Source organism: Littorina saxatilis, linkage group LG1, assembly GCF_037325665.1.
Source record: "Littorina saxatilis isolate snail1 linkage group LG1, US_GU_Lsax_2.0, whole genome shotgun sequence".
NCBI lineage: Eukaryota > Metazoa > Mollusca > Gastropoda > Littorinimorpha > Littorinidae > Littorina > Littorina saxatilis.
The window spans coordinates 40,598,159-40,624,221 of NC_090245.1; the positions used below are offsets into that span (position 1 = coordinate 40,598,159).

Here is a 26,063-nt window from a genome sequence, read left to right on the forward strand (position 1 = left end):
AGTGGCTACACCATCGGACGTGGAAGAATGTATATCTGATGGCCAGCTTCTACTCGCCAATGGCAGGTCAATCTCTGTCGTCGCCAGCGCAGCTGTGTCAGTGTCGAACATGCCCGTGTCGAAGGGATTTGTTGAGAAGCAGGAAGTGACTGTTCTCAGAGATTCGGGCTGCAATGGGGTCATCGTCAAAGAGGATCTGGTGCCAACAGAGAAGTTCACTGGTGACTTCAAGTGGACGCTCATGGCTGACAGCAAATGCGTGAAGGCACCAGTGGCAAAGATCCAGATAGATACTCCATACTTCACTGGAGAAGTTGAGGCCGTCTGCCTGAAGAAGCCCTTGTACGATCTATTAATTGGGAACATTGGGGGTGCGAGACGTCCTGATGACCCTGATTTCGAATGGAGAATGGGCTCAGCTCAGCCTGCTGCTGAGGAGGAAGACCCACTGCCATTCGCGAATGAAGATATCAGCGAACTGTTACGAGATGACAGAGCAACTGTGCATCGCCGCGACCAGCCGCAGGTTGTAAGCGCTGTGACGACCAGAGCCCAGGCGAAGAAGGACAAAACAACTACGCCACTCAGGGTCACCAACAGCTCTGCAACTGCTGTCGTGGACAGGGATCAGCTGATTCAACTACAGGAAGCTGATTTGACCTTGACAAAGTACAGGAGTCGTCCTGTCAAGGAGATGACTAAGGGCGAAGGCACTGTGCAATTTGAAGTGAAGGCCAAGATTCTGTACAGAGTGTTCCAGCACGCGAGAGTCAACGGTGGGAAGCCATTACGTCAAGTTCTGGTGCCTCAACCACTTAGGCGCCAGGTGATGGAGGTGGCCCACGACTCTATTATGGGAGGTCACCTGGGGGTCAAGAAGACATCGGACAGAATCCAGGCTGCGTTTTACTGGCCAGGACTGCATGCAGATGTGACTCGATTCTGCCGATCGTGCGATATTTGCCAGAAAACCATACCTCGAGGAAGGGTCCCGAAAGTACCGTTGCAGAAGATGCCTTTGATCGACCGACCTTTCAAGAGGGTGGCCATTGACCTCATCGGCGAGATCAAACCGTCAAGTGAAGCGGGTCATCGTTGGGTACTGACCCTGGTAGACTATGCAACCAGGTACCCAGAAGCCGTGCCTCTGAAGAAAATTGACACCGAGACTGTTGCCGAGGCACTTGTGGACATTTTCAGCAGAATTGGGGTTCCTGAAGAGATCCTCACAGACCTGGGGACACAGTTTGTCTCTGAATGCATGGAAGAGGTCAACAGGCTGCTGAGCATTCGTCACTTGACTACGACACCCTATCACCCGATGTGCAATGGGCTGGTAGAAAAATTCAATGCGACGCTGAAGTCCACGCTGAAGAAACTATGCAGTGAGCAGCCAAGGCAGTGGCATCGCTACATCAATGCCTTGCTGTTTGCATACAGGGAGGTGCCACAAGAGTCCACTGGATTCTCCCCGTTCGAGCTGATGTACGGGCGGACCGTGAGAGGCCCGATGCAGATACTAAAGGAATTGTGGACGAAAGATGTGGACACACCTGAAGTGAAGAACAGTTACCAGTACGTGTTCGAGTTGCGAGAGAAACTGGAGGAGACTCTCGAGATTGCGAGAGAAAACTTGAGAAAGTCTCAGGATAGCGGAAAGCACTACTACGACCGCAAAGCCGTAAACAGGAAGTTTACACCAGGTAACAAAGTGCTGATACTGCTTCCCACTGATCACAACAAACTACTGATGCAGTGGAAAGGCCCATACGAGGTTGAGGCCGTGGTAGGGATCAACGACTACAAGGTGAATGTCGGCAAGAAGTCCAAGATCTACCACGCTAACCTCCTGAAACTGTATGTGGAGAGACCTCCGGAAGCAGTACAGGTCGCAGCAAGTGTGGAAGAACCAGCCGAACTAGACGAGTTCGACGGTGAGGAACTACTGGAGTTGGGAGACCTCCACAAGAAAGAGGGAGTGGATGACGTCAAGCTAGGACCTGACCTGACAGAAGACCAGCAGAAGGAGCTGCATGATTTTATGGGCGACTTCACCCATAGGTTCTCTGATGTTCCAGGCTCTACGTCCTTGGTCGAACATGAAGTCCACCTCACATCTGACGTTCCTGTTTGCTCAAAACCATACCCTATCCCGTTTCAGGCTCGGGAATCCTTGAAGAAGGACATCGACAGCATGTTGAAGATGGGGGTCATCCGTGAGTCATCATCCCCTAACTCATCTCCCGTTGTTGTTGTCAAGAAGAAAGACGGTACAAACAGGGTATGCATTGACTTTAGGAAAGTCAATAAGATCACCGTGTTTGACCCTGAACCAATGCCGACGGCAACTGATCTATTCCGACAGTTAACCGGCAGTAAGATCTTCTCAAAGATCGATCTCAGCAAGGGATATTGGCAGATTCCTGTGCGCGAAGAGGACATACCAAAGACCGCCTTTGCAACTCCAGACGGAACGTATGAGTGCCTGCGGATGCCTTTTGGCATGGTGAACAGTGGTGCTACCCTGAAGAGGGGAATGCGAAAAATGCTCAAAGGAATGAAGAATGTTGTGTACTACTGGGATGATCTGCTAGTCCACACGGAGACCTTTGCGGAGCATCTGGAGACTTTGAGGGAACTGTTTTCCCGCCTGACAAAAGCTAATCTGACCGTGAGACCCAGCAAGTGCATTTTGGGGACCGACAACGTTGACTTCATAGGTCATTCACTGAAGGAAGGTCAAAAGGGGCTTTTGTTGGAAAACGTCACCAAGATCCTCAATGCGCCACGTCCTGAAACCAAGAAGCAGGTGCGATCCTTCCTTGGATTGGCTGGGTACTACAGAGAGTTCATTCCAAACTTCGCCGCCATAACGGCGCCTTTGTCGGACATGACCCGAAAAGGATGCCCCAACCGAATACTCTGGGGACCAGCTCAGGAGAAGGCATACCAGACTGTGCGCGACCTGATGTCATGAGACCCGGTGCTACGCCTTCCTGATACTGCCAAAGAGTTCATCTTGCGTACAGACGCATCGGACGAAGGGATCGGCGCCATGGTGATGCAAGAGCATGGAGGTAAACCGTTTCCGGTCAGCTATGCCAGCAAGAAGCTGTCAGGAGCCGAGAAGAACTACTCGACCATGGAGAAAGAGTGTTTAGCCATCGTGTGGGGAATCAAAAAATTTGAACTCTACCTCCAAGGGGTGAAATTCGTGCTTCAGACTGATCACAAACCCCTCACCTACCTGAACTCTGCGAAGTTTGTGAATAATCGTATCATGAGGTGGGTGATGTACTTGCAGAACTTTGATATGCGAGTGGAATCGATCAAAGGTTCAGACAATGTTGGAGCAGATTTTCTCAGCCGAGTATTTGAGTAAAACGGTGTTCATTCTCCAACAGACTAATGTACATACCTGGATTTCAATCTGTTATGTATACATAATATGTGTACAGGTAGCGTTTCAATGATTGAAAGAAATTAGGTAAATTTCTTCTGGTGTTGGGGGTAATGTTAGGAAACGCTACCGTTGCTGAACTTTGGTTCGGTTTTGTGTGTTGCATGTAGTTGACTTATTTGTACTTTGTGGGAAAGTACCGATATTATATTTTGTAAACACAATATTTATGCTTGGACGAGAATGCAGGTGAACTTTCTAGTCCTGTCAAAACAAGTTGTTTACCATGCTGTTTTAGTGTGAGTTCGTGGCGTTCGATCGGATTAAGGGCGTCGGCACCTTTTGATGTACGTCACAGAGAACGTCACCATTCTGGTCCATGGGCGGTTCGCATATAATGTAGTTGTATCATGTTCGGTCTGGAATATTCTCGAGATTGAGTATTTGCTATATATGCCAGCGCGATTTGAATGTTAAAAAAGCTTCTATTTGAGTTCTGCTAGTTGTGCAGTTGTATGTATTGAATGCTGAATAAATCCTCGAACTCAATTTGACGAGTTGTTTTCTGCTGCTGCGAAGACGGGCGACGTAGAATAAAAGAACACAACTATACGGCGTTTGAGAACTTGTGGCAATCTCAAGTGTCGTGTAACAATGTGTGTGTGTGTGTGTCACTGTGTGAAAGCTAGGGTGGGCATGTATTTCACTGGATGTGTGTATGGGAATAAGTAGTGCTTTTTGGGGTGCATTCACTGATTATATGATATATTTTTTTTTTATACTATGCTGACATGATATTGTGTGCTAGTGACTAACTGGAGGTAAAGAAAGTGAACTGTTGTGATCCCTTTCAGCGGAGAAGCTGTTCCACTGCCACGTGTGCAGCTCCCTCTTCTCCACCAAGGGAAGCCTCAAGGTCCACATGCGACTCCACACAGGCGCCAAACCCTTCAAGTGTCCCATCTGTCCGCAGCGCTTCCGAACCTCCGGCCACCGCAAGTCTCACGTTATCTCTCACTTCAAGCCTGACGCCCCGCGCAAACGTGGCCTGGGCAGCAAACGACAGGCAGCAGCAGCAGCATTAGAGCAGCAGCAGCAACAACAAGCGCAGCAGCAGCAGCAGCAACAGCAGCAGCAGCAGCAACCGTTGATCGTCTTCAACACAGGAGAAGTGGCGGGGGCCGGTCAGCAGATGGGGTTGGGTCAGGTGCTCAATATCGACCAATCGCTGCTGACCGCGCAGAACATAGTCCCCATGCAGCTGACGGTGCCTGATAACATTGCTAACCAGATGGGCAGTGATGGAGCCACTCAGGTAAGGAAGGGGATGAGTTGTTCATCATTTTGAAACTGTGGGAAAAATAGGTAAGCTAGGGGGCATTTGGTGGGGCCACTCGGGTATTTTGAAACTTGAAAAAAAGAGTTGCATTGATGGAGCTACTCTGCTAAGGATGGGGATGAATGATGAGTTGTTAGTCGTTATTAAACTGTGGAAAAAAAGTGGTCCGCTAGGGTTGCATTAGTGGCATTTGATGAAGCCATTCAGGTAAGGATGGGGGTGACTAGTGAGTTGTTGAGACAGAACAAAAACACCAAGATAGTTCAACAAACAGAATGTTTAATAAATTTCATTACAGAACATTAACAAGAACTTGCACCTAAATGTTGTTTAAGTGAATGAACAGTGTTCTTCACAGACATATAATAATGAGAAAATAAGAATTGAAAACTTACTTTTGGTTGCTCTTTGGTTTCTGAGAAGATGGCATGGTAGGATGTTTAGTTGAAGAAATATTAAGGCAAGATTGTATAGAATGGTTTTAGTCTTTGACAGCTGCCCTAAATTGCAAACATAAAAGAAAATCTGCCAGACATCAAAATATGAGATACCCATGATTGTGTAATCATGTATCAAGCTATACCTGACAAATGCATTAAAAGTTGACCCTAACATTACCTGTTGACAGATCCTACAGAACCTGGTGGAAGGTATCCAGCTACACCTGACAGGTACGCTGCCTCAAGGTATGCAGCTGGCAGGTATCGAGACAGGGCAGGGGGGCAACCTCTTGTCCCAAACGGTGCAGATCGACGCCTCCCTACTGCAGCAGTTACAACAGCAAGGCAACATCAACATCACCATCAACCCACAGCTCATCACCACGCAGCAGGTAGCATCTGCCGCTGACCCCAACATGATACAGGTGAGAATGTGTGGATTGTGTAAGAATGAATACGCTTGCTTTTAGTGAGGCAAGCTTTTTACATGTTCTCCTTGTCCATGTGTTATGACACACCCCTCACTGGCCCATTATGTCACGGGGGAAAGTTTGACTCACAGAAGCAAGAGTATTCACTGTGTCACAAACCCATATAAGCCAGAGTTCTTTCTGAAAATCATCTGTTAGCTTCTTCTTCTTCTGCGTTCGTGGGCTGAAACTCCCACGTACACTCGTGTTTTTACACGAGTGGAATTTTACGTGTATGACCGTTTTTAATCCGCCATTAAGGCAGCCATACACCGCTTTCGGAGGAAGCATACTGGGTATTTTTGTGTTTCTGTAACCCACCGAACTCTGACATGGATTACAGGATCTTTTCCATGCGCACTTGGTCTTGTGCTTGCGTGTACACACAAAGGGGGATAAGCCACTAGCAGGTCTGCACATAAGTTGACCTGGGAGATCGGAAAAATCTCCACACTTAACCCACCAGGCGGCCGCGGCCGGGATTCGAACCCTCGACCTTCCGATTAAGAGGCTGACGTCTTACCACCCCGCCACACCGCCCGTCAGTTAGCATCCGACACCATTTTTGTTTTCATGCATACAGGTTTGCAAGAGAACTTGAGCCCCACTTGATTCTGTTTTTCCCTCTTCTCCACAGGCCTTACAAGTAGCACCTGTCTCCATGTCCGAGGGGGTCAACCCCAACATTATCGTGCAGCAGCCCATGGTGTCAATGTCAGAGATCAACCCCAATGACCTTGACCATGGAGTGGTGCACACGTCTGTGGTGTCGGCAGAGCAACAGGTGCATGAGGTCGCTCCTACGCAAACCACGGCATACGTCACTACTACACCTATGACTGACCATGCTCAGGTAGGAGGATATTTAGAAGCTTGCGTGGATGCATGTGTTTGTGTGTATGTGTGGGTGCCCCTTTGGTTTACCATGCACAGGTGAGATGATATTTGGAAGCTTGCTTGATTGAATGTTTTGTAGTGTGTGTGAGTGTGTCTGTGTGTGTTGCCTAAAACTGTTGAAAGGCAAGAAATTTACATTACATTTATCTTGCCAGGCAGAATACCATATCAGTATCTTTTAATACAGAAAATGCAAACGGAAATGTCAAATGCAATCAAAGCTGGTACATATAGGAAGAAACCGGTCAAGGCAAATATCAACTGGTAGGTATGGCTAGTTCCAGATTTCATTTTCAATATTTTAACATTTGTTCCAGCAAAATACGAACAGACAATGAACTAAATTGATTTCCTCCATGTTTCAGATGGTGGCCAACTCCCAGAGCGTGATTCTGGTGGAAGAGGATGAGACGGAACTTGTCCATGAGGAGGAGGAGGAGGAGGAGGACAATGAGGAGGAAGAGGAGGAAACTCTCCAGGCCACGGAGGTTCTGGATGCAGGGGCAGTAACCCTGGAGGGCATGGAGGAGGGAGAGGTGGAGGAAGAGGAGGAGGAGGAGGAGGACCTGATGGATCAGACGATGGATGACGGGGAGGAAAAGAACTTTATGTGTGGGGTGAGGAGTTGACATTTTGTCAAACGTTTGGGTAACAAAATATGTCCCTTATTGGCCATTTTGCTGTAACTGACGATGTTAAATCTGACTACTCCTACATTGCTAGTTAGCTTTTATACTATATCTGCTCCGTAAAACCTTTAGTTTTGTTCTTCAACGGCTTATGTCTTCTGAATAGGGTTTTGAATTGTTTTCTATTTGTGTATTGATGAAAGCTAGTAAATCAAGTGACGTCATTGTTGATATATATATAAGAGACTGTGCCAAAAGGTGACGTTTTCATGTCAGTATGTCCCAAATGACATCACCAGTACATTTTTCATTCTATCTAATCTGTTTTCGTTCTATTTTTTCTAATAACATGCGTTAACAATTGATTGCCAACTGGAATGGAAGAGCACAAAAAGTGTAACTTGATATGTAGTTTCTCTAGAGGGAAAAACATCTTCCACTTTCATGTCAGTGTGTCCCATGCAACATACATTTGCCAAACAGCTATGTGCAAGTAGATTATTTGTTAGTGGTATAGAAAATACTGATCAACAATTAAAGTCAGTTTTCACATTCATTTTCTACCTATTTCTTATTTGTTTATTCTGTTGGCAATGGTGAAATGTCAGCAATCGTGTGTCATTCGGGACAGTAGACATGACACCTGACCTTTTGGCACAGTCTCATATATATATACTAGATGAATACCCGCTTCGCCGGGTGAGTTGCGCACCAATACCGCACCGTACGCCGGCTTCGCCGGGCGCACCGTACGCGATTGACGCCACACGAAGGAAGGGAGATAAACGCGCAAAACACTGGAGAAGATAAGGAAGAGTTACTGGGAATGGATGTACAGAAAAACCAAAATCGGTTCAGCGCTGCGCGCTGAGAGCACGTGTTGAAAATTTTCATCGAGCAGATTGTGTCCGGGGTCTACCTGAATATGCCCACCAAATTTGAAGCAGATCCATCGAGAACTTTGGCCGTGCATCGCGAAGAAAGACAGACAGACAGACAGACACACACAAGCCATATATAGATATAGATATATATAACGTGGGGTTATAGAAAGATTTTTCTTCCCCCAGCTGTGCTTCAAGCACTTCACGAAGTCCAGCCAGCTGAACAGTCACCTGCAGGCCCACCAAGGGGGGAGCTGTGGGGGAGTGGGGGGCATGGGGGGCAAGAGACGCAGCAAGGCTGCCCCCCACAAGTGCACGGTGTGCGAAAAGACGTTCCAGAAACCCTCACAGGTGGAGCGACACATGAGGATCCACACAGGTGAGTGGTCTCTCTGCTGGAGTGTGTCTTAGACAAATTCCACAAATAACTGTCGGGTTTGCATGGGTTGCGGGAGAGTGACCTTTTCTTGCAAAAGCTCTGACAAAACAAAAGAAGGACCAATCACAAGCGAGGGGTCTGTTGAAAACACGTGCTCCGGTCCACATGTTTCTGATACTCCCCTCGTTAGTGATTGGTCCCTGCTTTGTTTGTCTGAGCTTGCAAGAAAAGGTCACTCTTCCACAACACCTACAAACCCCAAGGAGTTATTTCAAAAAAATCTTCTATTACTGGTATAGTAGTACCCTTTTAACGCTGCCTCGCAAAAGGGAGAAAATCAGGACTGATATAAAGAGAGTCTAACATGGAGGTAGATTTACAGACATTATGAACTGCAAAACTGAGCGTGGGAGAGGCGGGAGTGGGAATCTTAAAATAGGGTTCCACTGTGGTTCTTCTGACATTGAACAAAACTTTGCAAAACGCTGATACTATTGGAGGTCAGCCTAATCTCATTATGAATAAAGTCATGTCTGAAGAAACAGCCTCTTTTCTTGCAGCTAGAGTTCTTTTTCAGAGGCTCTCGTATCACGTTTGCAGCTTAGTAGATGGCCAATGATCGTATTCGTTTTCCTTTATTGCTTTGTTTGAATTTGCTGTTAACATTTTGTTCTTGCTGTATTTTAGGGGAGAGGCTCTTATTCGTTTTCCCTTATTTTATAGTTTAAGTTTGCTGTAAAATGTTTTGGTCTTGCTGTGTTGTAGGGGAGAGGCCTTTTAAGTGCGGTATCTGCAGCAAAGCCTTCAATCAGAAGAACGCACTGAACGTTCACCTGAAGAAACACAGTGGGGAAAAGCCACATTCATGCTCCTACTGCGATGCAGCTTTCACGCAACGCGGCAACCTCAAGACACACATCAAGCGCGCCCACCACGCAGACATGGTGCAGTCCATGAATTTGAAAGGTTACGCTGCCATGACGACCGTTGACAGCAGCGCTGTGCAGCCAGGCATGGAAATGGCGGCAGGAACGAGCGCTGGGGGGGAAGCGGGTGTGGAGGGGGACTTGTATCTCAACGACGTGACCATTCTTCTGTGATACCATGCATGGTTGGAACACGGTCGGAGGAGCATTAAGAAACAAAGAAAGACTTGCAGTGACCACCTAGTGTTTAAAAATGACACCAATATTGTGTGTGGGACACAGACATTGGTTGGAACAGAGTCAAGACCTTAAAAAAGACAAACTGTCGCCAATGATTGAATGAAAAGTGACAACACTGAGGTTGTGTGTGGGGGTAGGGGATGTGTGCATGGTTGAAAATTGAGACCTTAGAAAAAGACTGGCAAGTAAACAGCTAACGTTTTTACAAAATGTGACAGTTTTGAGGTTGTATGGGTTCTGTGGAAAGGAGGTCTGAATCTTGAATGAGAACAACATTGTTAAATGCCATTTTAATTTTAGGTACAAATAGCAGTTGAGTTGAATTGAGCACAGACTGTAAGAGTGAAGGGATTTGCAAGTGTGAGAGAGAAGTATGATAAGAGAGAGAGGTTGGTATACTATGATAATTATCCCGTACCTGTATGGTGATTGATAAAAAAATGTTTTGTGTGTTTGTCAATGTTTTCAGTCTATGTGAACTGTCTTGTATAAGGGTTGTAATTACATGTACACATTTCTTTTTGATTAAGGAAAAGTGGAGGTTGTGATAGAATGTGTTTTCCTCAGGAAATTGGCAACTGTTGTATTAACAAAACCACATATCCATAAATTGCTCAAGGATGCGTGTTCGTGTACGAGTGTTTTATCAAGTGGACAAATGTGCACATGTAGACATGTACATTGCTTTGTGATTGGGTGATGTTTTGTATGTACACACTGTGACTTTACAAGTGCGGGTGTTTGAATCTTTGTACATCCGTGTATTCATGCCACTGTGTGTGTGTGTGTGTGTGTGTGTGTGTTATTTTCTGTGCATTATAAAACCTGGTAAAAAACTGCAACAGAGTTTGCAGAACCTGCTATATCACATGAGCTCTAATGTTGTGTTGGGCATTGCCTAATTGAAAACAGGCTGTTTTCAATGAATCACTGATTTTGGATCTCAGTGTTTGTTTATGATTATTTGCCTTTAAAACTGTAAATCTGAATCTGTTCTTGTGCAGTTGTATGTACTGTTAATGTAATGGTAGAATGAAAACTGTGCATGCTTGAAAGATGTATGTATGATTGTAACAAATATGTTTCCATTTTTGTTCATGGCAGCTTTTAACAATGCGTAACTCTTGTCTCATGCATTTTTATGGGTTATGGAAAGAAAGATATTTTAGTGAACATACAAAATGCATGAAAATATTGTTCCTAACAAGTTAGAAGAAAGGTCAGTTTTTTTGGTTCAACACTGCCTGCAGCTTTTAAGTGTTATTTTTCACAAGATTTTCAGATTGTTTCTAAAGATATTTATTTTAAGGTTGGTTGTTTTTGATTATTGTGTTTGCATGACAGCGGTTTAAAAGTTAGATTTACTTTTAACTTGTTGTCCATGTTGGATCGATTATACAATGTGTTCGGGTTAGGGTGGGATGTGAAACAGAAGGAACAATAATAAAAAGGAATGTTCACTTTAAATAGTTTGAGTATTGATTGTTTATGTCGTTGTGCTAAAGTTCAGGCCTATTTTTCAGTTTCACTTTTGCAGAGTTGGCAATTTTTTTTAGGAGTTCTGTTCTAGTTATTGCTTTCGATAAGCAAGTTCAGCTACAGTATTCATTTCTTTTTTCTTTATTTTGTTCATTTGTTCCTTGTTTAAGTTTTGATTTAATGCACATCTACATCCTGCTGTATTGTATTTCTGTCTGGTTTTGTCTCCCTTTTTTCACTCAGTTTCCACAACTCAGGAAATAAAAGCAGCACTAGTCACTTTCAAGGTTTCAATGCTATTTATTAGCAAGCTAAAAAATACACACACAAAAAAACCCAGTGCAATCAACTAACATCTACAGAGCAGTTGATATCTCTGGTGTCATACATTACACTGTGATTGACTGAGCTACTTTTAATATCCAAACAGTTTTTTTCTTTGTATAGTTCGATTGATTTAAATGTTTATTTATTAAAGTGTGTTCGAATGGCTGATCCATATTTGCTAAAAAAACTTGAATCTGTTGATGTTGCAATGCATTTTGAAAGCAATTTCAGTCCAAATAAAGACATGAAAATATGTTGTCCGACTTGTTTGCCAATTCTGAAAGTAGATTTGCGACCCTCCACCACGAAATGAGTCGCATGTCACCTCGCGCGGTTCTGCGCTAGGCTTGATATAAGTCCGGAGAGTGTCTGGTAACAGTGTGAGGGTCACCTTAGTCACAGGCTTGTAACTCAAACATTTTTCGCTCTTTTCTAAAACGGTTTTCACCACTGGATAGAGCATAAAAAACTCGTTAGGAAAATGTAAAAATATGAAAATCATGCAAAGGTGACATGCGACTCATTCCGTGGTGGAGGGTCACATTTCAGTGTGCAGATACAAAATTTGACACAACACTCTCTTGTTCACACACACACACACACACACACATTTTGTATCCCCACGGTACAACATTGGGTACAAATATACTTTAATTCACTCGTCACAATGACAGATTTTGAAAAAGACTTCAAAAGAGCAGTGGAATTTTACACCAAAGCATTTGATTTGATTTGTACAATTGAAAAAAGAGAAGAACACGCCCCAGCTGATGATAACTAAGGACAAAAATGACTCTCAAGTCACTCATGAAATGATATCCCTTCACTTAGAAGAACAAAATTCAGGAGTAGGAAGAAACAGTCTTCTACGCTTTCTCCGATCACCACTTACGTGCATACTGCTATTAATGGTATCTTTTTACCTTTTCAGTGTTCATACCATACTGAATTTCACACAGGCTTATTTGAACTTAGCATCCTGTGGTAACATAGGCAAATCGCACCGCATTGGTTTGAAATGGACAATACTAAAAATAAACTTTAGAAATAGTTTCTCCTAGTGAAATGGCACAGGTCAACAAGAAGCAGTCATATAACGTGTCATAAACATTGTCAACAACAAAGAAACCACTCTTAAAAACAATACCCCGTGACCTCCCCCTCCTCATCCACAGCATCAAAACGGAACAACAAATCAAAATCAAACCAAAGAGTTCTGCTACCAAGAATTTGCAAAATTCAGACAGCTTCTTTACAAAAATGAACAAAACAACAGACAGTCAAAGATAAAAAGGCAGATATTATGCTTGTGAACAACAAATACATTTACACAGACCATTATGTGGGTTGTTGTTGAATTTTCTTCATATCTAATTACAAAAATATTCATACAGACATGGTACACTGTATTACCTTAAATGCTCGAATGCTTTAAAAGCAGGGCAAAATCAATTGAACAAAATTCAAATGGAAGAAAAATTGTGGGCTGTCATCAGCAAAATTTAATTGACAGAGTGAAGCCTGTGTAGAGTGTTGACAGTAAAAGTAAGTGTGGTTGAACAATCTATCATAATAGCACCAAAAATCTGTTGGCAACAAAAATCCAAAGTTATGTAAACACACATGCAAACAAATACGAGTCGAAACCATACTAATTAACGGACCAAAAACACAGAAAACATGACACTCGTATAGGATGTGTAAAGCATCTGTGATGTTTGGAAATCACAACTATCTGAAAAACATATATAGAGGGAAAAAAAGAAAAAAACCAACGGAAAAGAACAAATGTTTTCCTGCCAACAATAAAATGTCCACCATATTTTGTTACATTTTTTCACTGTGAAACTACACCCATTTTTTTTTAAGATGGTGTGTGCACACAACATTGGATTTACGAACAAAAAGAAAACAAAAATCATATCTGAAATTATATATATATAGATATACTGTCTTTTTTGTGGAAAGCATAGATCTACAAATTAGCAAGAAATATATTTATTTTCACAAATACTGACATTATTACAATTTTTTTTTAAAAATGTGAAAAAAAGACAAGGGGTATGTATCATGTCATAGAATAAGACAATAAGACAGATGGAAGACAAGCAAATTCAAAGTAAAAAAAAAATCAGATGTTCAATTCTTCCAGCAACAAATGGGACTACAGAAATAACAATACCTGAATCCAGTTAATCTTGGAACCAAAATTGAATTTTTTTGTTTCAGCAAGTTTGGGTTTGGCCCCAACTTTCCCACCTTGGCAAGTAACATGTTTGATATCTGTTATCACAAAGAAAGCATACAATCTGAAGAAGAAAAAACTTCAAGATTACCAAAAAACATGTACATGTATTTCCGTAAATGTTTGAACCACAGAAAAGGGACAGCAAATATGAAAAGATAGACTTGATGGTTCTTTTTGTAGTTTTGGATGTAGAATACATATTCAATGTACTGATGTTCTTCATTGACTGATGTTCTTCAGTCAAATGTGGAAGAGAACCCGTGCAACTATAGAGCAGACTGATTGAGAGAATTCACGGAATAGACAAGCAAAGTTGGTTTTACAATATGTAGTACATGTATTGATAGCTCTTAATCTCTTCATACTTTGTGCATTAGCACATTTGGTTTGCTTTTGATGAAATGTGTCTACACAGTGGTAAAACATTTTCCTTAAACAAAAAACATTCTGCTTAACATTGATCTACATTTTGTCAATATCATTTGTCCTTTTCAACTCACTTCCACTCAATTTTAGGTTGCCTTCTTATTCTCTTTTCTGTGACAGTGCACTATGTACTTCTATATCCAACTTAACCATGAATGATTTCTGTCTCAGAAATATTAGATTAATCGTTATCTGAAAAAAGTAAGGAATAGGTCAGCTGGGGTCCCCTAACTCAAATGTTTACACAACTGTTGCACAAAAGATTTACTGCCGATTTGTTTTCAACGTCATGTCATCTTCAATGTAAGCACTCCATCTACCCTTTCAACATCATTCAGGGATGATTGTTGCTAGGAGCTACTTTCTTCTGCAAATTCGATAAAACACCTATAAACGTTCTGCCAATTTGTGGAAGTTTTGGGTAGTTCAGCAGCTCTGCCAAAACAACAGCAAGATTTTGTCGATTGGAAATAAGTTTTAGCGTAATGCCAACACCAAACGCCATTGCTGACATACTGATTATTGTGTAAGAATCTGTCCTCATCTTATAAAATGCCTCTTCAATCATGCTTTGTACGAAATAAAGCTTTTGGGTCTATAAAACTATACACAGTTTAACTTTGGACTTCAGTTATTCTAAATCAGGAAAGCAGCTGTGGTATGCCTCTTAAAAAGCAACAAAACAATGACCAACAAATTCCCAGGAAATACAGAAAAAAATAAAAGTATGATAAAATAAAAAACAGTAGAAGATTTAGGTGTGAAATACAAAAAAGGATTTCTGTATCAGAACAAGAAAGTGCTCTAATATTACAATACATATATTGGCATGTATGTGTGGGTAAGTTTGTATACGGAGTAAAAAGTACACCTGATATTCATGTCTTGGAACTTCCTGGAGCCTGCTATGAATAATGCTTTCTTGGCAACAACATTTACAAGCTTCTATAGAAACCAAGCAGCTCAGCTTCATTCAGCTCAAGTACACTTACACATACACAAAGGTCGTCATTAGCAAACGTAGAGTGGTAGTCACTCTCACACAAAAGCACACTTAGAGGATTTCAAGAAGAAGAAAGTTAAAGAAGCTCGGAAAATGGTTGCATCAGTATATACATGATAAAAAAGTCTTTCATATGTACATTTCAATTTGAATTATGCTTTATCACAAATTATTAATGTACATTCCATTCTTATGTCACAATTTCAATTCTTACTGGAAAGATCACATAACAAAAGCAGCATTAATACTTCAAAACATATGCCACAAAACTCACATTAAAAAAAAGTTTCTTGGGTGTATTATAATCATATATGCTTTGGTTTAAAGCTGTGGAATATGTTTCATCTGTAAATGTTAAGGTACATTATATCATAGAATATTTTTTGATGCATAAAGAATAAAATCATATCATAATGGCCTGTGTACAATACATCTCCTGCACATGCTCTTGTCTATTCAGGAAACACTACAAAAAATATAAATCCTTATATCATTTGTTTTACTCATGGCGGTCTGGATTGAAAAATAATCTTCTATAGTATCCGCAGTTATTGCACGATTCTGCGTTAGCTTTCTAATTGAAAGATAATCTTTCAGTATCCATCGTTATAAAGATATCACAGTATCCGTAATTCTTGCAAGATTCCTGATTATTTTTCCAATTTTATTGTGTCTGCCATTTGAAATCTCACCAAATACAGTGGTACCTGTAAAGGACATTTTTGTCTTTATTTTGACTACAATACACCTGTCATGACAGGCCACCTGCAATGTAAGAACGCTTTAGCTGGTCAAAAGGGTGTGCTTTCCTCACAGATACAGTGGAACCCCTCTTTGAAGAGCTTTAAAATCAGATCTGAAAAAAAGAGGTAGTCTTAAAATGGAAGAACATTTATAGAAGACATGATCAGAAAATCTTAGAAAACAGGGTCTTAACTAGGACATGTATCTTAAATTGGGAGGGGGGGGGTACGTAGTCTTAAAGGGGGTTTCACTGTATCATTGTATTGTTTCTTGCAATTAAAGAGTGACACACCTCAATATCTTACAAAAACCTAGATGTGCGCTTGCTGTTGCAATAAACCAATTTCCAGTGTTTTATCTTTTGCAAATCTTTCAACAATTCTACAGGTTTAGCTTTTATATTTTCTAAAAATATGAATGTTTTGAAGCAGTCTTTTATCCTGCTGCCAACAAACAAACAAACAAAAAGAAGGGAAGAGATCCCCCAAAACAATGAAAAGTTATCTGGAGGTGTCATGTCATGGGACATTTGGGAGGGGTCTCATGCCACAGGTACCACCATTATACACAAAAATACAATCACACGATAATTTTTTTAACTGTCTTGATCAGTGTCTCAAAAAAGTCAAAACGGGATGAATGAAAACAGCCTGACTGAAAACTATGCTGTATTTACTTCCACTGAATGTCTACTACATGAGCAAATGTATGTCTCGTGTCATGTTCAGTGGCCTTTTTCTTAGTATGTACTTATTCTGAAGAAGCAAATACAAAATCAATAAATGATTTATATATATACATAACTGTATAAAATGCCTTGGAAATGCAGTTCTATTAAACGGGGTGTACAGCTTGCCTGCAACTATAGGCTGTCACCACATACATGTCTTAAATGCAGCATAACAGCATTCTCTAAAACTATGAAACCAGTAACGCTTATCTTAAACATAAATACAAACACTTGACAAAATGTATGAAACCTGAAAGTGCAAAACCTAAAACAGGAACAATTGCAGAAGCCCAGGCTTTAGGTTAAACAAAAAAATGGGACTGGCATTTCTACTTTTTAGCCAAAGTGTCTGAACTTTTCTGTAGTTAATAAAAATATTGATCTGCACCACAAGCTATGATATATATGTTATGCATCTAAAAAAATAACCGCAAGAATGTGTGTCTGACAGATATTATGAGTTATTTCTAATATGCTGACTGTTAGCAAATGATCATAACAGACATGTCGAGAAAAAAGATATCAAGCATGAGCCTTTTAGGCGAATGCTGATATCGTTTGTGAGACATGTCTGTTATCATTTGCTAACAGTCAGCATATTAGAAATAACGGTTTTATTACCATTTAATTCGACCAAAAGAAATTTCGAAGCGACCCCGCGAATTAGACAGAACAGCCGCAATGGGAACTTGAGCGCTCCTATCTGATTTGATGCCTGTCAGTCAAAGAATTCTCGTGACCTGGGTCAGCCAATCAGAGTAACACACCTGACGTGATGAATATTCACAGGTCATATGCGTTTGACACACAACAATCTCACAAGATAAACCATGTTGAACATGCGTTTTGGTTGCTTCGCTTTTTCTTGTTGAACAGAGAGCGACAGATTAAGAACCGACTCCAGACGGATGGAAAATGACGTACAGATACATTTGACGTAAAGCGAGTGACGCAATTTCACTTGATTTTTCCGAACTTAGATAATTTAGATTTCAAGTGAGCGGGTCGGCATTGTACACTCAGTCTAAGAGGATGGGCGGTGCCTTGCTGTTCCGTAAAGCACCCACCGACAAAACTCGCTTTTCGGTATTTTTTAGATAAAGAGAGTATTATCTGACAGCATTTAATTTTAAAGTGTCATTCGTTAGAATAAATCACGCTGATATTGTTGATTTAAATTTTTACTTTGTCTTGTTAATTTTTAGCTTGATAAACAAAAAGGGTCCCTGCCTGAACGTTATAACATTTAGAGGGTCACCTAGAATCAAAAAGCCATATGGGGCACTGAATTGGTAATAAAAGCTGCTATCAATCCACTTTCTGAATGCATCAAACTCTAGACTGACTTGTCTTTTTTGACGATTAGCTCGTCTCCTCACTTTTGTTCTCCCTGTCAACAATAAAGGTTTACACAATTCTCGACAAGTAGTACACAACAAATACACATTTCACAAGAAAAGCCACAGATAATGTAAAGCCACCATACAACCAGCCTTGTTACTCAACTCAATAACAACATTGCAGCCTCCTTCTGTCACAACTATGTCCATGAAGGAAGATACTGTACTACAGATGTTCAGGGGAGGGTTGCTGCCCTTGTTTCTGTCAGTTTGACTTCACTGGCACGCTTGACCAACGTGTGTGTGTGTGTGTGTGTGTAATTCAACAACATCAACTGTAGTTTTTAAAGCAGATTGTATAAAAAGGCAACCATGTCCACATCAACAACAAAACAACATTTTTCTCACCACAGTTTTTGTCTCAGTTTTGTCAGGGTAACATCCTTTCCATCCAAGGCCTTACTATAGCCTCAGAATGAGGTTTACGTCCACCATATTCCCGAGTCTGGCATTCACTTTTGTACAACCAGTGCTGCATCAGGTCACAAGAACTGTGCGTATCTCTCTCACTGACACATTAGTCCCTCTCCAGGCGAGGGCGTGAGGAAAGAAAAAAACACACATGTATGCCATAACCCTCATTAACAGAGATTTACCTCATTTCATATGATCCAATCCAAAGAAATGGCACTTGTGCCCTTCTGGTTGTGTCACCATTATGTCCTTTGTTGCATGGCCAACCACAACACAACTTGTAGTCTACACACAGACAGAGAGGAATGCTGGTGAAGATTAATTCATGCAGGCATTCTCTTATTCAGTTCTCTTATACAGTTCCTCGAAGCTATCGATCACTCTGCAATGCACCAGCCACACAGGAACTTGTTGGCTGTTGGTTTTTAACGCCCCTTCAATCTATTAGGCTATCCATACAGGAACTTGTCTTATACAGTCCAATGTAGCTTTTACAGTAAAGATAGCCTTCTTTCAGATATTTCCTTATACAGTCCTCTGTAGCTTTCACGGTGAACATAGACTTCCTTTAGACGTTTTCTAAAAAAGTCGAATGTAGCTTTCATGGTGAAGATATAGACTTATTTTATACATTTTCTTATACAGTCCAATGTAGCTTTCACGGTAAAGATATACTTCTTTCAGATATGTTCTTATACAGTCCAATGTAGCTTTCACGGCAAAGATCGACTTCCAACAGACAATTTTTTATGCAGTCCAATGTACCTTTCACGGCAAAGATAGACTTTGCGTAGATATTTTCACAGCAGTTCCTGTCCATGTTCTTTTTTGCTAGACACTGCAGACCTTTATTTAGACACAAACACCACAGTCAGATGAACAGCTGACTTTGATGCACAGGAGTTCAAACCAAGCTGGCTGTGTAATGTTACCTTTTGATGTAGTCCCTGCAGTTATCCAAAATAAATTCTGCCTTGCCTTGGCCTTGATGGTCCTTAAGGACAAAAGCACCGAGTCGTCACATCAGCTTCTTCATTCTTTTCATCTTATACAACTTGGCAGTGTCACAAAAAGGGAGGTACATCTGGCAAAGGGGAACAACCCTCCTGAGTCACTTCCCTTTGCTGGTTAACTCTAGTCACTTCCCTTTGCTGGCCAGCTCCTGCGCCATCTGGTAGTACTTGGTGAACTTGGCGGTATGATCCAGGGGCAGGTAAACGTAAGGTGACATGTTAAACGCCTCTTTGATGCCGTACTTCTTGACGCTGGACAGGTGGCAGCGACTCAGGTGATACCTGTATGACCCTTTTGATGCGAACCTCCTGCTGCAGGCTGCACACTTGTACTCTGTCAGTTCTCCGTCCGGGCCCAGAACTGGGGGGCTGCCGTGGTTACTGTCGTCAAGGTCGCGAGAGGTCGACGGAGAGTCGTAGTCAGGGTGAATGTCAGGGTCCTCTTCGTCGCTGCCCCCTCCCCAAGCCTTCATGGACAGGTTGAGGGGCTTGGCAGACGTGGAGGGCGGGGATGCCATGGGAAGATCTGGGGGAGAGAAGCCCATCCTTTCCATCATCTGTTCTGTCAGGTAAGGGTAATGAAGGGGGTTGAAATGGGGGAAGGCGCCAGCAGCAGCGGCTGTGGACATCATCTTGGGAATGCTGGTCTTGGTGAGGAGTTTCTGCAGACTGTCCAAGGGATGCTCGCTGGTCAAGGGCTGGCCGTACACAAAGCTGCTCAACGAATCCAGGGCTGACTTCTTCCCTGAGCTGCTGCCACTGCCACTGCTGGTGCTGGGTTGAGCCAAAGGCCCCTCCTCCAAGTCCTCCTCTGACTCCACCTTGTCTTCTTTCTTCTCCTCTTCATCCAGGTTCAAGTACTTGGTAGCCAAGTCTTCATCTTTCTTCTCACCCTCTTCCTCCATCTCAGAGTCTTCTTCGTCTTTCTTCTTGGCATCTTTGTTCTCATCGCTCTCCCCTCCCTCTTTGTCGCTCTCAGCAGTCCTGCTTGTTGCTGTGGCCGAGGGCTTTGTCTTGCTCGCCATTTCTCTGCTCTGCTTGGACGTAAGGCCGTTGGAGATCATCACCCTGTGCCTAGCAAAGTCCCTCTCCGTGTTCCTGGTTTTCTCCAGGAGTTCAGCAGACTTTGCGCTCAGCGAGGAAAGGACGTTCTTCTCAAAGGAAGGCAGTGGTGTATCCATGGCAACATCCAGGTATTTAGAGGAGGAGGAGGAAGGGGCGTGTAAGGGGAAGAACTTGGAGAACCTGGACAGGTAGCTCATGGAGGAGGTGGCAGTGGAGGGGGAGGGGGAGGAGCGTGGTACCATCCTGCTCATTCCCATGATGGGCAGATGGCCTGACCCCCCGAGAGCAGCAAACCCTGACATGGCATTCCGCCTGGCGTCAAACTTAGAGCTGAAGCTTCTCTCGATGAATGACTCCATGGCCTTGAGGGCGGAGCTACCACTGCTCTTGGCTGACTCCTCCCTGTTGGGGTCGATGATGTCCAGACTCTGGTCAAGTGCTTTGCCCGAGTTTCTCTCGCTTCTCTCTGATCTCTTTGGACTGGGAGTGCCAGTCAATGGTACTGATACTGGTGAGGGTGTTTTCTTGAAGTACTCATCATCATCAGGTATTTCCACTTTGATTTTCTTTCGAAGACACTCCACCTCTTGTGCATCTTTTTGGCGCTTTCTTTCTGGCTCCTCCACTCTGATTTTCTTGCGCTTTCTGTTTTTCTCTTGATCTTGGTCTTCTTCTTCGGCTTCGTTATCTCCGTCCTCATCAGACTCGTGCTCTCGTTTCTGTGACTGGGAGCAGCTTTTGGTGCTATCAGGGGTTTGGGGAGGAGGGGGCGTAGGATTGGGCTGTGGAGAAGAAGGCAGAGGAGTGGCCACTGGAGTCGGTGGTCTGCTGTCTCCTGATTGGCTCAGCCCACTCTGGGGGGAGTGGCAAGGAGAGCGCTCTGACGTGTTATCTTCATCTGTCATTGGTGATGGGATTCTGGGCGGGGCACTGCTGCTTTTCATTTTGGTTTCTGTTTGCTCCTTATCTTCTGTGTCAGAATGTAATGGAGAATGGTCTGGTGATTTTGCAGAAGGCTTGCTTTTGTCTAAAAGCTCTTCAGAAGCATCTTCTTCTGAGGGACTGTTTTCATCTTTCTTTGGCTTTGAGCTGGATTCTTCAGCATCTTTGGATAGTGATTCAGGCAACTGTGAAGAATCGTCAGTACTGTCTTTGGATTTGACACTGGTTATATCACTGTCTTTGGTTTGGATTTTAGCAACATCATGGCTTTCATTTTTATTTACATCCATCTCCATTGCCCTGGATTCTTCCTCTTTCTCCTCAGCACTGTCATTGTCTTTGTGAACACTGTCCGTGTCCTTGTCAGGCGAAGCACTGGTGAGAGAGTTCAGGCGCTTGAACAGAGCGCTGTCTCTGGTGCTGGGCAGAGGTTGCTCTGAAGTGTCCAGCGAATCCTCTTTGGAATCCGGCTGAGTGGAAGACTCTGCCGCTTTGCTGGAGCAGCCCTCTTCAGCAGCCAGTTTCTGCTTCAAGGCATCAATGACTTCCGCTTTCTGCCTCAGACACAGACGAATGTGATCTACGAACCCCTGCATCTCGATCTTCTTCCCGCACACCTCACAGGTGATGAATCCGTCGTTAGGGGCAGGTGTGGCAGAACCCGATCCTGACCCACCTGCCCGCCCCACCTGTGATAGGTAGCCGTTGGAGCCCCCGCTTCCTCCCTGGTATTTGCGTTTATACTCCAGCAGGGAGGCGACTGTGGATCCCGAGGCCTCGTCGCTGAGGAAGCGCTTGCGATGTTTGTGGCGCATGCTTAGGTCGGAGTAGTTGTGTGATCGCAGGATCTGCTTCTTATGGTGACCAGACACGATCATGTGGTTGGCCAGGCCCTCCATGTCTGTGTACGTTTCTTGGCACACCTGTTGAAAAGGCAAACCATGAGTTAGTAAACAAGACTTAATAAATAGGACTAAAGTTATATGGAGTGGAGAGGGGAAGAATGGACACCCTGTACTTTAAAGGTTACATTACCTGCAAATGTTTTTGTGTGTGTAATTTAAAAAACAAATATCACACCAAATCAAGTCAAACAGAGGTAGAGATGGGGTGGTGTGAGGCGACCTTGTTTTTTTTTTACAATCAACCCAACAATAAAAACAATAAAAACAAAAGAACAGAAGAGAGAAAATAAAACTATTCAAAAGAGGATACTGTATTGAATTCAAAATCAGAGACTGTCTGAATTTTCTGCTCAAAGATACGACCAGAAAAAAAATACTAAAACCCCATTACTACCTGCTCAAAGCAAGGGAAGCATAGACCACTGTCATATACTGGATCAATGAATTAACATCACAATTATTTGCTTATAGCAAGTCCTTAAATTTATAGCATTACTTCTGTACCTTGCACTTGAAGATGCACTCTTTATCCAGCTCTCTGTCGCAGTAAGCCGAACACTTGTGTGAGCGGCGGCCGTGCTCAGCGCTGACGATCTTTGAGTAATGCTGAGTCTGCATCATGTGAACGGTCAACATGGGCAGTGACTTGAACGACTCGCCGCACTGCATGCACCTCAGTATCCTCCGCGTCTGCTCTGATTCCTGTAAAAAGCAAAGGGGAGGAGTTAATATTCTGAGGTAAAAATCCATGGCATATCCAGAAATTTGCGTGAAAGAGAGAGAGAGAGAGAGAGAGAGAGAGAGAGAGAGAGAGAGAGAGAGAGAGAGAGAGAGAGAGAGAGAGAGAGAGAGAGAGAGAGAGAGAGAGAGAGAGAGAGAGAGAGAGAGAGAGAGAGAGAGAGAGAGAGAGAGACACAGAGAGAGAGAGAGAGAGAGAGAAAATGAGAGAGCTCTAGAGAGAAAATGAGAGAGAGAGAAAGAGGGAGAAAACAGAGAATAGAAGAAAAGAGAAGGGAAGAGAATTCATTATTGACAATGGTGCTTTTTACATTTAGTCAAGTTTTGACTAAATGTTTTAACGTAGAGGGGGGAATCGAGACGAGGGTCGTGGTGTATGTGTGTGTGTGTCTGTGTGTGTATGTAGAGCGATTCAGAGAAAACTACTGGACCGATCTTCATGAAACTTGACATGAGAGATCCTGAGTATGGTACCTCCAGGCGTTTTTTTCAGTTTTTTTGATAAATGTCTTTGATGACGTCATATCCGGCTTTTCATGAAAGTTGAGGCGGCATTGTCACGCTCTCATTTTTCAACCAAATTGGTTGAAATTTTGGTCAAGTAATCTTCGACGAAACCCGGACTTTGGTATTGCATTTCAGCTTGGAGGCTTAAAAATTAATTAATGAGTTTGCTCATTAAAGTTGTCATTAAAATCGATTTTTCGCAAACAGATTTAAAATTGATTGCATCGTATTCTTGATCACATTCTGAATCTAAACATATATACATATGTCATGTTTACTCTTATAATGTGATCACAATTAACGAAAATAGATTAATTAGTCTTACGATTAAAATTTAAGAAATCGATCCAAAAATGATTTCATCTTATTCTTTATCATTTCCTGATTCCAAAAACATATAGATATGATAGGTTGTATTTAAAACAAGCTCAGAAAGTTAACAAGAATACAGAAAAGCGCGCTTTCCTGCTTAGCACAATACGCTACCGCGCTAATCTGGCGTGTCAATATTGCTACGTTTTGCACGTGGAAGGTGAGCGATTTCCTTCACGCGGGGATTGACGAAGCTGTACTGTCTTGGTGAAATAATACAGTGCGTTCAGTTCATTCCGTGAGTTCGACAGCTTGACTAAATGTAGTAATTTCGCCTTACGCCACTTGTTTTTACATCCAACCCTCTCCAATGAGAGACATACATACATATACATACAGACAGAGAGACAGAGAGACAGACAGACAAGACAAGACAAGTACAGAGACACTAAGCAGGACATTAAGCCCACACTGACCTGATTGAGCCACATGTCCTGGCCACGAACCAGCTTAGGATAGTCCATGAGCGACGCCTGCTTGCTGCTGCACGGAACGTGACCCGTTTCCTGCAGATGAGCGCTCAACGCATACAGCGTCCCAAACGATTTCTGGCATGAACACCGATGTATCGTATACTTGTTGTCTCCTGTGTCTTCGTCATCTTTGCGGCTTGAGCTGCTGACTCCAGTGGCTGATCCATTCTTCCCTGATTTGGGGGTATTGTCTGCTTTTCTGGAGGCTTCAGAAGCTTCCTGTGGTTTGTCGGATTTTTTGGATGTGGTTGTGGCATTCGCTGTGGTTGCGAAAGCAGAGAGCTTGTCCAGGCGCTCCCCCTTGCTGCTCCCTGTGGATTTTGGTTTGGATGTGTTCTGACCCTGGTGGTGGTGGTTGTGGTGGTGTGGTTGATGTTGCTGGTGGTGGTGGCTGGACGAAGCAGCAGAAGCGGTGGCAGCAGCAGCAGCAGAAATGCTGAGGTGGGAGAGTCCATTTCCGGGGATGGGTGGGGGTCTGAGGATGGACTTGGAGGGCAGGATGGTAGACTGGAGCGGGATGATGCTACTCGGTCGCCGTGGTGACTCCATCAAAAAATCTCCGCCAAATCGGTTTTGGAGACTCTGCAGGCTGGAGATTCCGTTGCTCATCCCACCTTCTCCTCCTCCCGACCCCTGCTTCCCACTCCTCTTCCCTTCTTTCCTTGACACAGGGGGCGGGTCAGGCTCCGACACAGATCTTGGGCGGCTGGATTTCCGGGACAGATCCAGAGGCTGCTCGTTGGCGGATTCAGTCAGCACAGTGGACGTCATGGTCGCAGCTGCTAACGCCTGGGCTGCCATTCTCTCGTAGAAGTCGCTGTGAACTCGGTGACGACTGAGGTTCTTGGGCGCTGGGGATCTTCTCTTGGATTTATCTTTCTCTGGAGAATGGAGGATGGATCGAGAAGGCATGGGGACGAGGACAGAGGCCATCCTGGAAGGGCTGTGGTGGCTGTCTGTGTGGTTCTTTGGCACGGAACTTTTCTTGGCGTTGGCTGCTAGGGGCTTCTCTCCTTTTCTTTTCTCTCCTTCTTCTGTCGCTTCCTCCTTGACATGAGCGTCCTCCAGGCTGGCAGGCACTGTCATCATCGACAGACTGGCCAGAGGGTTGAGGCTGGGCGGTGGGTGAGGGGGAGGAGGGGAGGGAGAGGAGGTGTGGGACAAAGCTGGGGTGGTGGAGGTCGTGGGACTAACGCGCTGGCTTTCTACGAGTGGTTTTGGCAATGGATTTTCTGTAGGGTCAGCAGGCTTGGAAAGGGTATCCTCATCTTGAGTGGGAGGACAGGTGCTGGAAGCGTTGTCATCTGCGTCAGATGGTTGTTCGACGGATGGCACTTCGTCGTTCTCACCTGTCTGGTCTTCTTCCTCGTCCTCCTCCTCTTCATCTGTGGCCAGAGGTGAGTCCTCTCCTCCTGAATCCCCCGTACCCTGGCCCGACTTGTCTCCTGGGGAACCTGTACATAGAAGAAAAAAATGATTGTTAGCTTACTTGTCACTGTCCATCAGAAGTCTACAAAAACAGACACCAAAGCAATTCATAAGGCAACAATGATGCACAAAACAAAAACATCAACAACAAACACCACTAGCCGAATAGGTGGCCACCTTATCAACCAACGGAGCACCCATCTTAACTTCCATGTGAACACGCATAACCAATGCAAACAGGTCCG

General features: G+C 43.5%; 2 protein-coding genes across 2 annotated transcripts in view; one reads left to right on the top strand and one right to left on the bottom strand.

Moving 5' to 3' along the window:
- The window catches only part of LOC138969456 (zinc finger protein 236-like), a 34,271-nt gene extending 22,607 nt beyond the window's left edge, over positions 1–11,664 (top strand). The window contains exons 21-26 of the mRNA XM_070342248.1: positions 4,255–4,715; positions 5,368–5,604; positions 6,287–6,502; positions 6,912–7,163; positions 8,246–8,438; positions 9,204–11,664. Coding sequence (XP_070198349.1) covers positions 4,255–4,715; positions 5,368–5,604; positions 6,287–6,502; positions 6,912–7,163; positions 8,246–8,438; positions 9,204–9,538 — 1,694 coding nt within the window. The 3' untranslated portion in view covers positions 9,539–11,664. The remainder of the gene's footprint in view (positions 1–4,254; positions 4,716–5,367; positions 5,605–6,286; positions 6,503–6,911; positions 7,164–8,245; positions 8,439–9,203) is intronic.
- Positions 11,665–12,043: 379 nt separating this feature from the next.
- On the bottom strand, positions 12,044–25,979 carry LOC138969476 (uncharacterized). Its single transcript, XM_070342269.1, has 3 exons — positions 24,334–25,979; positions 22,805–23,002; positions 12,044–22,318 (listed from the first exon to the last, which is right to left on the bottom strand). Exons 1-3 carry the CDS (start codon positions 25,477–25,479, stop codon positions 19,514–19,516), a joined length of 4,149 nt encoding a protein of 1,382 aa, XP_070198370.1. The 5' UTR covers positions 25,480–25,979; the 3' UTR covers positions 12,044–19,513.
- Between the last annotated feature and the right edge of the window lie 84 nt (positions 25,980–26,063).